The sequence below is a fragment of the Salvelinus sp. IW2-2015 genome, linkage group LG4q.2, assembly GCF_002910315.2.
Source record: "Salvelinus sp. IW2-2015 linkage group LG4q.2, ASM291031v2, whole genome shotgun sequence".
Taxonomy (NCBI): Eukaryota; Metazoa; Chordata; class Actinopteri; order Salmoniformes; family Salmonidae; genus Salvelinus; species Salvelinus sp. IW2-2015.
In genome coordinates this window covers 8364109-8376674 of record NC_036843.1, presented here as the reverse complement: position 1 = coordinate 8376674, position 12566 = coordinate 8364109, and the positions used below count along the sequence as shown (strand labels likewise).

General features: G+C 42.4%; 1 protein-coding gene across 1 annotated transcript; it reads left to right on the top strand.

Annotated features, from left to right (window-relative positions):
* The first annotated feature begins 35 nt into the window (after window positions 1-35).
* Window positions 36-8338, top strand: LOC111963232 (adenylosuccinate synthetase isozyme 1 C-like). The gene is made up of 13 exons (XM_023986538.2): window positions 36-338; window positions 2165-2267; window positions 2359-2421; window positions 2517-2567; window positions 2719-2785; window positions 3197-3304; window positions 3480-3561; window positions 3649-3775; window positions 3899-4053; window positions 5469-5593; window positions 5753-5850; window positions 6010-6159; window positions 6567-8338. The coding sequence occupies exons 1-13, from the start codon at window positions 141-143 to the stop codon at window positions 6617-6619; spliced, it is 1380 nt and encodes a 459-aa protein (XP_023842306.1). The 5' UTR covers window positions 36-140; the 3' UTR covers window positions 6620-8338.
* The last annotated feature ends 4228 nt before the right edge of the window (window positions 8339-12566 follow it).

Here is a 12566-nt window from a genome sequence, read left to right as displayed (position 1 = left end):
GCGACAGTGCTGCCAGGCGCGGTTCGAGATCTGCCTACTGCGTTCGTGCGTCCTGCTCTGACATCATGGAGACACTGATATGGCAATGCTACCGTTAGAAACATTCTAGTCTGTTTCAGACAGACAGCCTAAGCAACATCATGTCGTTGAGCTGGTCAGCAAAAGACCACAAGAGTTATACAAATTCACCCTCCAACCCTACCCAAGGGCTGAAGCGGCCACGGAATGACACAGGGAACAAAGTGACAGTGGTGCTCGGTGCGCAATGGGGAGATGAAGGCAAAGGAAAAGTCGTCGATTTACTGGCGACTGAGTCTGACCTTGTTTGCAGATGTCAGGTAATATCGTGTGCATGTAATGCGATATTAATGTAACCCTGACATGCTTGAACTGACAAAAGTTATAACGCATTGTTGATTGTGTGAAATTCATGGTGCGTCTTTAGAAAAGTAATGTCTCAACATATCGGAATCGGTGACTGTCACTGTACTTTACAACCGTGTGACAGGTGTGTGGCAGGCATTGGAAAAACCTTGAAATAGCTTACTGTTATTATTATTTTGTCCAGTGGAGTAATGTTTCAGAACGTTTTTTGGCACGTAAATGTTTCATGTGATGTCCTCAGTAGGCTATAATGGAATTTAGGATAAATCTTGTTTTCTATTTTAACAATACAGGAAAATAGTTTAAATGTTATTTTGAATAATTAAATCATGTATTTAGAGAACAGGGTGATATTACCAGTTCTTCAACACCATTTTGAATTGTTGACTTGACTGGAGTTGAAATTAAACTTTTTAACTTGGAATACTATTAACTGGTTAATTGTCCCTTTTTGAGACTTGTAACATGATTATTAAGAACTTGGAAGCATATTCTCTCAATGGGGAATCCATTCCTCACACATCACCTACTGTAGCTGTACATTTTCTCTATCTGACCTATAGTAAACTGCTCAAATAGACCATAGTACCAACAATATGGAAAAAATTATAACTATTTCTTACAAATTAAAGTCTAAAATCACACAGTAATGACAGGGAAAGGTAGCATAAGATCACACGGATCAATAATCATATTATTGCAAAGGTCTATTAACATAAAAACGGTGTTATAACTATGTCACTCTACACTCTTAGCAAAAAGGGTTACAAAAGGGTTCTGCGGCTGTCCCCATAGAATAACCCTTTTTGGTTCCAGGTAGAACCCTTTTTGGTTCCAGGTAGAACTATTTTGGGTTCCATGTAGAACCCTCTGTGGAAAGGGTTCTACCTGGAACCAAAATGGGTTCTTCAAAGGGTTCTCCTATTTTGGGACAGCCGAAGAACACTTTTTGGTTCTAGATAGCACTTTTTCTCCTACGAGACTAACCTGAATGAAAATTATGTCAATAATCAATCAAATGTATTTTATAAAGTCCTTTTTACCTCAGCAGTTGTCACAAAGTGCTTATACGTATAGCCAGCCTAAAACCCCAAAGAGTATACAATGCACAACGCACGCTTCTGTAGAAGCAGAGTGGCTGGGAAAAACTCCATAGAAAGGCAGGAACCTAAGAAGAAACCTTGAGAGGAGCCAGGTTTTTCGAGGGGTGGTGAGAGAGAGATAGAGAGAGAGAGAGAGAGAGATAGAGAGACTCATAGGCAAAGTTTCTATTTGGCCAGCAAGGAAAAACTAAACTTGCTCAGAAGTAATATTTTGGGACACTTGCAGTGTAAAGGCCATTACACAGTTGTGTTGTACTCTCCATTGACAACAAGTCACATCACTGAGCACTCTGTGTACTCCTTCAGCCAGCCCCACCCACTGCTGGTGAAGGGTCACATTCCCAGGGTGACTTGACATGTGAGAAGGCCAGGTCTTAGCCAGGGGGCAAGGAGTGGAGGGTCTGGCAGCCAAGTATGTTAAAATAGTTGGTAGGGGGGTAGCTTGCTGACAGGGGAGGGGGCTTAGACTGTATTATCCACTGATTCAGATAGGATTAGGAATTTGCTCTGGATGTATGGCCAGTGGATGTCCTGGTTGTTTTATGTCCACATTTTGCTATCCCATTATAAGTAACAGCCATTAATCAACTCAATAACTGTCCTTTGGTGATATCATGCCACTAGACTTTGTTGAAAGTGCCTGGATTGCCAAACACAATCTTGTTTTGATCTTCCAGGGTGGTAACAATGCAGGCCACACAGTGGTAGTAGAAGGCACAGAGTATGACTTCCACCTTCTCCCCAGTGGCATTATCAACCCCAAAAGCATATGTGTCATTGGTGAGTGTTTCTATCTTTATCACCATTTACACTGACCCTAATGGGCAACTGTCTATATGTGCTCATTTATCCAGCATATGGTCCATTGTAGGTAATGGCGTAGTCATACACCTACCAGGATTGTTTGAGGAGGCGGAGAAGAATGAGAAGAAAGGTAAATCAAGTATTTTTAGAAAAACAGTCAATACTGTAATTGTCAAGTTCGAGGAAACCATTATAGTCCATTTTTGTTCTCCATTCTCTGACCAGGTCTCAAAGGTTGGGAGAAGAGACTAGTTGTCTCTGACAGAGCTCACCTCGGTATGTTTGTATTTTTCTGGTTTCACAAATGAAGCGAAGATATATACATTATATGTGCTATTTTAGTAGTGTGTGTTTATCTGCATAATGTATATCTTTGTATTGTGCTTAGAGAAAGGAGGACATTTATTTTGCTTTGATTTTTCGACAGTGTTTGATTTCCACCAGGTTGTGGATGGAATTCAGGAGACCCAGCGACAAGCAACAGAGGGAAAGATGTAAGGGTAGGGAAGGCAATGGTTGCTTACATAGGGGACGGGAATACAATGGGTCACTGTCAATAGAGACTTCAGTCAAGTGGAAGGTAACCTAGCGGTTAGAGTGTTGGGCCAGTAACCGAAAGGTCGCTAGTTGAATCCCAAGCCGTCAAGGTGAACAATCTGTCGATGTTCCCTTGAGCATTGATAATGGCTGACTCTGGCCTTGACCCCACTTTCAGGGGGAGATGGAATATGCAAAAAACACATTTCCAATTCACTCATGCATATTAATACACACTTGTACATGTGTGAAATAGGACAAATAAGCACCCACCAAATTATTATTATAATCACTTCCACAGCTGATGAAAAATTGCAGATTCTATTTTGTAATCCCCTCCGCTAAAACGGGTGTTTTCCTCATGACAGTATTGGAACGACCAAGAAAGGCATTGGACCCACCTATACCAGCAAAGCATCTCGCATTGGACTGCGTGTCTGTGACCTGCTGGGAGACTTTAAAGAGTTCTCTATCAAGTATGCTTACTGACAGACAGTACACAATATAAACATCTAAACCTCACATACAACAAACATTTTTAGATTCCAACAGTATATGATTGTGTCTCTCTTGAGACTTTGCTCTTGAACTAAATTGACCCACTGAAGTGAGCAGTAATAGAGATTGAGATGATTTGGGGATTTCTTTCAGATTCAAGAACCTTGTCGCGCAGTACCAGTCCATGTACTCATCCCTGACAGTTGATACTGATACTCAGCTGAAAAAACTGAAGGTATGTGGTAAATCCCCTCTGAATGAATAGTCATGGGCTACGGATATATTAGATCTATGAGACTGTTGTTTGTCTTGTATTGTGCAGGAGTATGGAGAGAGGTTGCGGCCGATGGTGCGGGATGGAGTCTACTACATGTATGAGGCTCTTCATGGACCCCCAAAGAAAATTCTGGTGGAAGGGGCCAATGCTGCCCTCCTCGACATTGACTTTGGTAAGACATGTCATAGACCCATTGAGGATCGTGCCAATGATGAGATGGACAGGAAAGTTTGATGCTTAAATGGACAACTCATCTGTATGTAAGTTTAAGTCCTACTTTCTCTCTTCCCTTTAGGCACATATCCTTTTGTGACCTCATCAAACTGCACTGTTGGTGGGGCATGCACTGGTCTTGGCATCCCTCCCCTGAATATTGGTGAAGTGTATGGTGTATCAAAGGCCTACACCACCAGGGTAGGCATTGGTGCCTTCCCCACAGAACAGCTCAATGTAAGATCTCTTTCCTCTATCTGGACATTTCTGACTCTTGCCTTACAGTAGCATCTCCTTACTGAGAGTAACGATTAAAGGGGAACAGCCAGAGCAAGACTTGAACCAGTGACCTTGAGTGAGAGTGTCCACTATCACCTGTGCCATAAAGGTGAAGGCCTCTTAGCAGAGGTTATACTGAATTTTGCAGTTTGATATTTACCGTGCCTAAGTCACTCTCTTGCAGTTTGTTTAGACATGTTGTTTTCTTTTGGGGTACAAGTAGAGTTGGATATGTATAGTAAGCCTAGTGTTTAAGGTCACATGACCCTCACACATGTAGGAAGCCTGGTCTCAAAATGCCCTGCCTCTGTGGCCAGCTGTCAGATTGTGTGAGAGGCCTGTTAAAACACTATTTAGCTATCATGCTGATCACATGTTCAAGGCCTAAATTTAGGCCAGAGTCAGGGTTCAAGATAGATTTACTGTCTGGTCTGGGGTTATGTTACCTAACATGAGAACTGTCCATGGGGCTGCTGTTCAACATGTTTCAGCTTGATCCCTCACTCCAACTGTAGATCTATTGGTTTACTAAGCATTTTATAAAATTGTATTAATGAAAACCATTAGGATTAGTACCCAAAAATGACTATTGATTAACCAACTGATCTCGACGCAGTGGAGCGGGTCGAGAGTTTCAAGTTCCTTGGTGTCCACATCACCAACGAATTATCATGGTCCAAACACACCAAGACAGTCCTGAAGATGGCACGACAAAACCTTTTCCCCCTCAGGAGACTGGAAAGATTTGTCATGGGTCCCCAGATCCTCAAAAGGTTCTTCAGCTGCACCATCGAGAGCATCCTGACCGGTTGCATCACTGCATGGTATGGCAACTGCTCGGCATCTGACCGCAAGGCGCTACAGAGGGTAGTGCGTACGGCCCAGTACATCACTGGGGCCAAGCTTCCTGCCATCCAGGACCTATATATTAAGCAGTGTCAGAGGAAAGCACATAGAATTGTCAGAGACTCCAGTCACCCAAGTCATAGACTGTTTTCTCTGCTACCACACAGCAAGCGGTACCGGAGCGCCAAGTCTAGGACCAAAAGGCTCCTTAACAGCTTCTACCCCCAAGCCATAAGACTGCTGAACAGTTAATCAAATGGCCACCAGACTATTACACTTCACCCATACCTACATGTACAAATTACCTCAACTAACCTGTACCACACTGACTCGGTACCGGTACCCCCTGTATATGGCCTCATTATTTATTTATTTGGTAAATATTTTCTTAACTCTTCTTGGAACTGCACTGTTGGTTAAGGGCTTGTAAGTAAGCATTTCACGGTAAGCTCTACACTTGTTGTATTCGGCGCATGTGGCAAATAAAGTTTGATTTGATTCTAGATAACTGAGTCTGTTTTGTGCAGGCGACAGGTGAGCTGCTGCAGACGAGAGGTCATGAGGTGGGYGTGACAACAGGCAGGAAACGTCGCTGTGGCTGGCTGGACTTGGTCATCCTGAGATACGCCCACATGATCAATGGCTTCACTGCGTGAGTGGATAGGACTAAAATATCAGCCTCTATGAAGTCTTTATCTGACTGGTTCAATGTACTGTCTCTGCCTGTGACTGCTAGTCTGAATGTAATTCATGTAGTAGTTTTCCTCTCTTTTCTCAAATGTGTTAAACAAATAACATTGTTTCCTAACAGCATTGCTTTGACAAAACTTGACATCCTTGATGTGCTGGATGAGATCAAAGTAGGAGTAGCCTACAAAATCAATGGCAAAAGAATTCCCCATTTCCCAGGTATGCTCTCTACATTCAACTGTATTGATTGATTAAGAAGTAGGCCTACTTGTACCAGACTAGGCCGACACTGTAAGAGAGACATTCATGAAGTATTATCTCAACAAACATCTGATTTCTCTTCGGATTATTAATTATCGTCTACCTTCATTCACATAGCTAACATGGAGCTGTTGCACAAAGTGGAGGTAGAGTATGAGACCTTCCCAGGCTGGAAGAGTGATACGTCTGCAGCCAGGAAGTGGAATGATCTCCCCCAGAAGGCTCAGAACTACATCCGCTTTGTGGAGAACCACATTGGAGTACCCAGTAAGTTACATGCAGGATACAGGGAGTTCCTGCTGACAGCAGGCTAATCTTCAGTAGGGCACAAACTGAAAACAAAAATAAGCCTTCTTATTGAACAAATAGGCATATAGGCCATAGTAGTATCTCCTCCATTTCAACACATTTCAAAATATTTTCTTCAGTGGAATGCCTACTGAAGGTGACCCAGTTTTACCAGCTACAACCATACCACAGTCCAGCATACTGACCACTAAATGGGAAACTAAAGAGCCTTGGTACAGGGACATGGCTTCAATGTGCCAGTGGGGGGCAGTATTGGCTATATTATAACAAGTACCCAATTCTGAAAGGATGATACTAGTCTAGTGCAAAGGTTTTTGGGATTTGTGAGTGTTTTTTGACATGTCCTTTGTAATTTCTCTCTACAGTTAAGTGGGTCGGCGTCGGAAAGTCCAGAGAGTGCATGATCCAGATGTTCTAGAGTCTTTTCCTTTTCTCTCCCCAAGATGGATGCACATGGATGGACGAGATGTGGCTTGATGTGACATATGTTTACAACCCTCAAACTATCTAATATTCTGTAAAAACCTGTTGCCAACAGATACGTGTAGCCTTGAAACAATGTTGAGTGGAAACGTTGGTAACTTTACATCTATCTGTGTTGCATCAGTAAATTGCCTTGTAATGATGTCTGCCAGAAGGTCTTACAGTATGACTGAGCCATGTGTAAATCTTACCTTGTGCCACACAACAACCCTGAAGGAAAAAAACACATCCAATAACTTTTCCTCCTGAGTAATGTTAACTGCCTTATGTTTTCGGTCTTCTTTAGGGATGGATCAAAATGTACATAATGTGTACCTGGAGAAAATGGGGGAGGGTAATGCTTTTTCAATTTCAGTCAAGGAGAGAGCTTTGTATTTTTTTAAATCTAGTCCAGGGGAGGATCATGTTATTTGTAATTGATGAAATGTCTATATTTCCCAGTGTTTTATAATGAGTTGCTTGTTGGGCTATATATCGATGTGTGCCCGATGCCGCCCCTCAACCCTGATTCTCCGCTTGTGGCGCAATATCAAGTGCGTCTATACGCTATTTAGTGTGGTCTCAATCAAAAGATCCATAGCTTATTGGCTATAGGCTATGAATTGCATGCTCGGAGAAGCACAGAGCAAAGTTATATTTCTAAGAAAGCTGCTGGGATGGTGTAAATAAAACTAGGCTGCATTACACACTGCARTGGATTTTCCAAYCCTGAGCCCCGGCATGCTCTGCTCTTGCTGATCAAAAACGTGTTTGTGTGCTGCCTAACCAATGGCTGTGCAGTGTAGGACTATRGTGGCAGTTTAAAAGGAGAGTCAAAGGTCTTTTGCAAAAATAATATATATAAATTTTATATTAGGCCTAGTCCAAAAAATGCACTATCTTGAGTGCAGACTAGCCTATAACCTATGTTCTGTTCAGCTTGAGAAGGAGAGCTTGAAGATGAGAAGGAGGACCAGAGGTCAACTTTGATAGCTTTCTACTACTATATATGGGGATATCATTGTTTAGTTGTTTAGTTTCTTTGACATTCAGACCCTGAGCTGCAACCTTCTATAGCCAAGGAGACAAAAAATGTACTTTGCTTGGGAAGAAATGTAATTCTGTCACTATCAATTAAGCTATTCACTTTCTGAAAAATAGAAGATATTTAATCCCAGACAGCTTTTAGGGAAGAGTAGACGGCAGTAAAGATTACATTTTTCTGTGTCTGTAGGCTTACTCTGTCTTGGGTGGAAAGTTAGGCTAATTAGGTAAAAAGTTGCTAATTAGGTAAAATTGTCCATGTTGAGATTCAAACTCRCAACCTTTGGATTGCTAGACGTTCGGGTTATAAGCCTACCCAACCACCCTACTTTCATTTTTGCCGWAACTAACCATCTGTTTTATGTAACCATACCGAACATAAAATATCATACTAATTTGTGTGTCTCGGGTTTACATTTACTATGTTATGTTTAGTCTACAAGACCAGGCTACAACTTGATGTCTCAGATTTTATTATTTGCAAACAGGGACAGTTTCGTTGTAAACAAGACACACTGTTTTGGCATTGGAGAAACATAAAATGATCACATAGGCTTAGCTCTCTGTCCGTTCTTAGCCTGTAATTTTGGTAATTTGTGTGTATTAAAAAAGATTTTGCTAATATGTAAAATGATGTAGAATTGCATGACATTTTTTACAAAAGGCAATTTTTTTTCTCTGACTTGCAAGTAAGATGATAGATTCATGCAATGTGTTCACTATGAAGGRGATCTTTCCACCKCTTCTCTTGTCCACGGTGGTCTGCAAACCCACAACCTTCTGGCCYRCAGCCCTGTAYGCTATCAAATCTCCTGCGTTGCCATGTAAGACTTACAGGAGAAAGAATATTTTCTAATAATGGATATCTAAGGTGCTGGTCTGTCCAAACGTGAGGGTAAATGGTAGACATGTTTTCAGCTATCCACTTTGTTTTAATTATTATTTTGGSTTTAGGGGAGGGTCACTTTTTTTCAAGCGTTCAGGTAGAGTTAAGGGAGGGCCATCGATTGTCATTTCAGAGAGGTTCGATTTTTTCCATGTAACCCTTATTAAAAATAAAGTTCACTCCCTTACACATTTATTACACCCGCAGACAACATATATTTTGTATCACCAAGTTGTCTGTTTGCATAATAAACAAGTTCAGGAGTGAAAGAGTGCGATAAATAATTGTAATCCTTGTTAAAGATGCTGTCCGGGATCTTAAGCAMTGACAAATTTGGAACATATTGTATGATCTTAAGAATTGCATACAAAAAAGGACGCAACATATCATAAGAAATGGACGACATATGATGTGTTCTTAACCAAGTGGGAATTTACCGCTATACAGTAGATAAAAGACTAATTCAAATTGTAACGATATTCTTCGTCCTCYTCTGACGAGGAGTAAGAAATGTCGGACCAAGATGCAGCGTGGTGAGTATCCATTTTAATACGAATACTTGAAACAAAATAACGAAATAAACGAACGAACACGAAACAGTCCCGTATGGTGAACAAACACAGAAACAGGAACAATCACCCACAACACAAAACAGGCTACCTAAATATGGTTCCCAATCAGAGACAACGACAAACACCTGCCTCTGATTGAGAACCATATCAGGCCAAACACATAGAAATAGACAAACTAGACATACAACATAGAATKCCCACTCAGATCACACCCTGACCAAACAAAACATAGAAACATACAAAGCAAACTATGGTCAGGGCGTGACACAAATCAAATTTTATTGGTTGGGTACACATACACTACATGACCAAAGGTGTGTGGACACCTGCTCTTCGAACATCTCATTCCAAAATCATGGGCGTTAATTCTGGGAAGGCTTTCCACTAGATTTTGGAACTTGCTTCCATTCAGCCATAAAAGTATTAGTGAGGTCGGCACTGATGTTGGGCGATTAGGCCTAGCTCGCAGTTGGCGTTCCAATTCATCCCAAAGGTGTTCRATGGGGTTGAGGTCAGGGCTCTGTGCAGGCCAGTCAAATTCTTCCACAACAATATCGACAAACCATTTCTGTATGGACCTTGCTTTGTGCACGGAGCATTATCATGCTGAAACAGGAAAGGGCCTTCCCAAAACTGTTGCCACAAAGTTGGAAGCACAGAATTGTCTAGAATGTCATTGTATGCTGTAGTGTTAAGATTTCACCTTCACTGGAATTAAGGGCCTAGACCGAACCATGAAATACAGCCCCAAACCATTATTTCTCCTCCACCAGACTTTACAGTTGGCACTATGCATTCGGGCAAATAGCGTTCTCCTGGCATCCGTCAAACCTAGATTCTGCAAGATGGTGAAGCATGATTCATCCCTCCAGAGAAGCGTTTCCACTGCTCCAGAGTCCAATGGCGGCAAGCTTTATACAAGTCCAGCCGACGCTTGCCATTGCGCATGGTGACCTTAGGCTTGTGTCCGGCTGCTCGTGCATGGAGCTCCCGACGAAGTTGCTCCCAGAGGCAGTTTGGAACTCGGTAGGGGGTGTTGCAACAGAGAACAGATGATTTTTATGCACTGCGTTTCTGCACTCAGTCCCATTCTGAGAGTTTATGCGGCCTRCCAYTTCGCGGCTGAGCCGTTGTTGCTCCTAGATGTTTCCACTTCACAATGACAGCACTTAAAGTTGACAAGGGAAGCTCTAGCAGGGCAGAAATTGGACGAACTGACTTGTTGGAAAGGTGGCATCCTATGATGGTGCCACATTGAAAGTCACTGAGCTCTTCAGTAAGGCCATTCTACTGCCAATGTTTGTCTATGGAGATTACACGGCTGTGTGCTCAATTTATGCACCTGTCAGCAATGGGTGTGTCTGACATAGCCGAATCCACTAATTTGAAGGAGTGTCCACATACTATTTTATATATAGTGTATTTGCAGATGTTATCGCAGGTGCAGCAAAATGCCTGTTTTTAGCTCCAACAGTGCAGTAATACAGTAATAGATGGATAAAACCCATTCCSACAGTGCAGCAATGTCTAACAAGTAATATCTAACAATTTCACAACAAATACCTAATAMACACAAATCTAAGTAAAAKAATGGAATTAAGAATATATAAATATATGGACGAGCAATGTCAAAGCGGCATAGACTAAGATGCAGTAGATAGTATAGAATACAGTATATACATATGAGATGAGTAATGCAAGATATGTAAACATTATTAAAGTGACATTATTAAAGTGACTAGTGTTCCATTTATTAAAGTGGCCAATGATTTCAAGTGTGTGTATGTAGGCAGTAGCCTCTCTGTGCTAGTGATGACTATTCAACCGTCTGATGACCTTGAGATAGAAGCTGTTTTTCAGTCTCTCGGTCCCAGCTTTGATGCACCTGTACTGACCTCGCCTTCTGGATGATAGCGGGGTGAACAGGCAGTGGCTCGGGTGGTTGTTGTCCTTGATGATCTTTTTRGCCTTCCTGTGACATCGGGTGCTGTAGGTGTCCTGGAGGGCAGGTGATGCGTTGTGCAGACCACACCACCCTCTGGAGAGCCATGCGGTTGTGGGCGGTGCAGTTGCTCTCCCAGGCCATGATGCAGCCCAACAGGATGCTCTCAAGTGTGCATCTGTAAAAGTTTGTGAGGGTTTTAGGTGGCAAGCCAAATTTCACAATCATCCACAATCATCTCTTTTGTTTTTTTGACGTTGAGTGAGAGGACACCACACTTTCCTGACACTACACTCCCAGAGGCCTCACCTCCTCCCTGCAGGCTGTCTAGTCGTTGTTGGTAATCAAGCCTACTACTGTTGTGTCGTCTACAAACTTGATRATTGAGTTGGAGWCGTGCATGGCCACACAATCATGAGTGAACAGGGAGTACAGGTGGGGGCTGAACACGCACCCTTGTGGGGCACCAGTGTTGAGGATCAGCGAAGTGGAGGTGTTGTGTCCTACCTTTACCACCTGGGGGGGCGGCCCGTCAGAAAGTCCAGGACCCAATTGCACAGGGTGGGGTTCAGACCCTTGATATATGTCCTATTATTGTGTCTGTGAGCATACTGAGACCATGTACATTTTGAAGTAGTCCATTTTCTTATTTTACTACTTCTATGAGTTTGTAAACAAACTGAAAGGGTGCATACTGCCAGAGTGTGTTGTTTGAAGAGGTGTAARGCCAAGGATGGCGATTTACTGCCACCTACAGTTATGGAATGTTTGCTCATGAGTATAATTCATTGGCTGAACCCTTCTTGATAACCCGGATTAAATGATTTGATCCTTCCTTCAACAATAGGAAGTCCCACCCAGTTGACTTCTTTAAAATGGTGAAACCCTTAATGGCAACATCCATACCAAAACGGGTTTATCCAACTACAGTGCTCTATCTAACTCTATGGTGGTAAATTCCCACGTCTCTTGGTTATGAACACGGCATTAGTACACCATTGTGCACAATTTCCGGGGATTAACTTTGGCTTGTGAGCAATACTTTCAAAACTATTGGTTGAAATGATCCAAAACCTCTGGGGCATCTTTTAAGTAGACGACCAGTTCTTATATCCTTTAGCCGTACCCTTATCCTACTTCTCCTCTGTTCCTCTGGTGATATAGAGTTTAACCCAGGCCCTGTAGCCCCCAGTTCCACTCCTATTCCCCAGGCGCTATCATTTGTTGACTTCTGTAACCAAAGCCTTGGTTTCATGCATGTTAACATCAGAAGCCTCCTCCCTAAGTTTGTTTTGTTYACTGCTTTAGCACACACCGCCAAACCTGATGTCCTGATGTCTGAATCCTGGCTTAAGAAGGYCACCAAAAATTCTGAAATTTCCATCCCCAATTACAACATTTTCCGCCAAGATAGAACTGCCAAAGGGTGTGGAGTTGCAATCTACTGCAGCGATAGCCT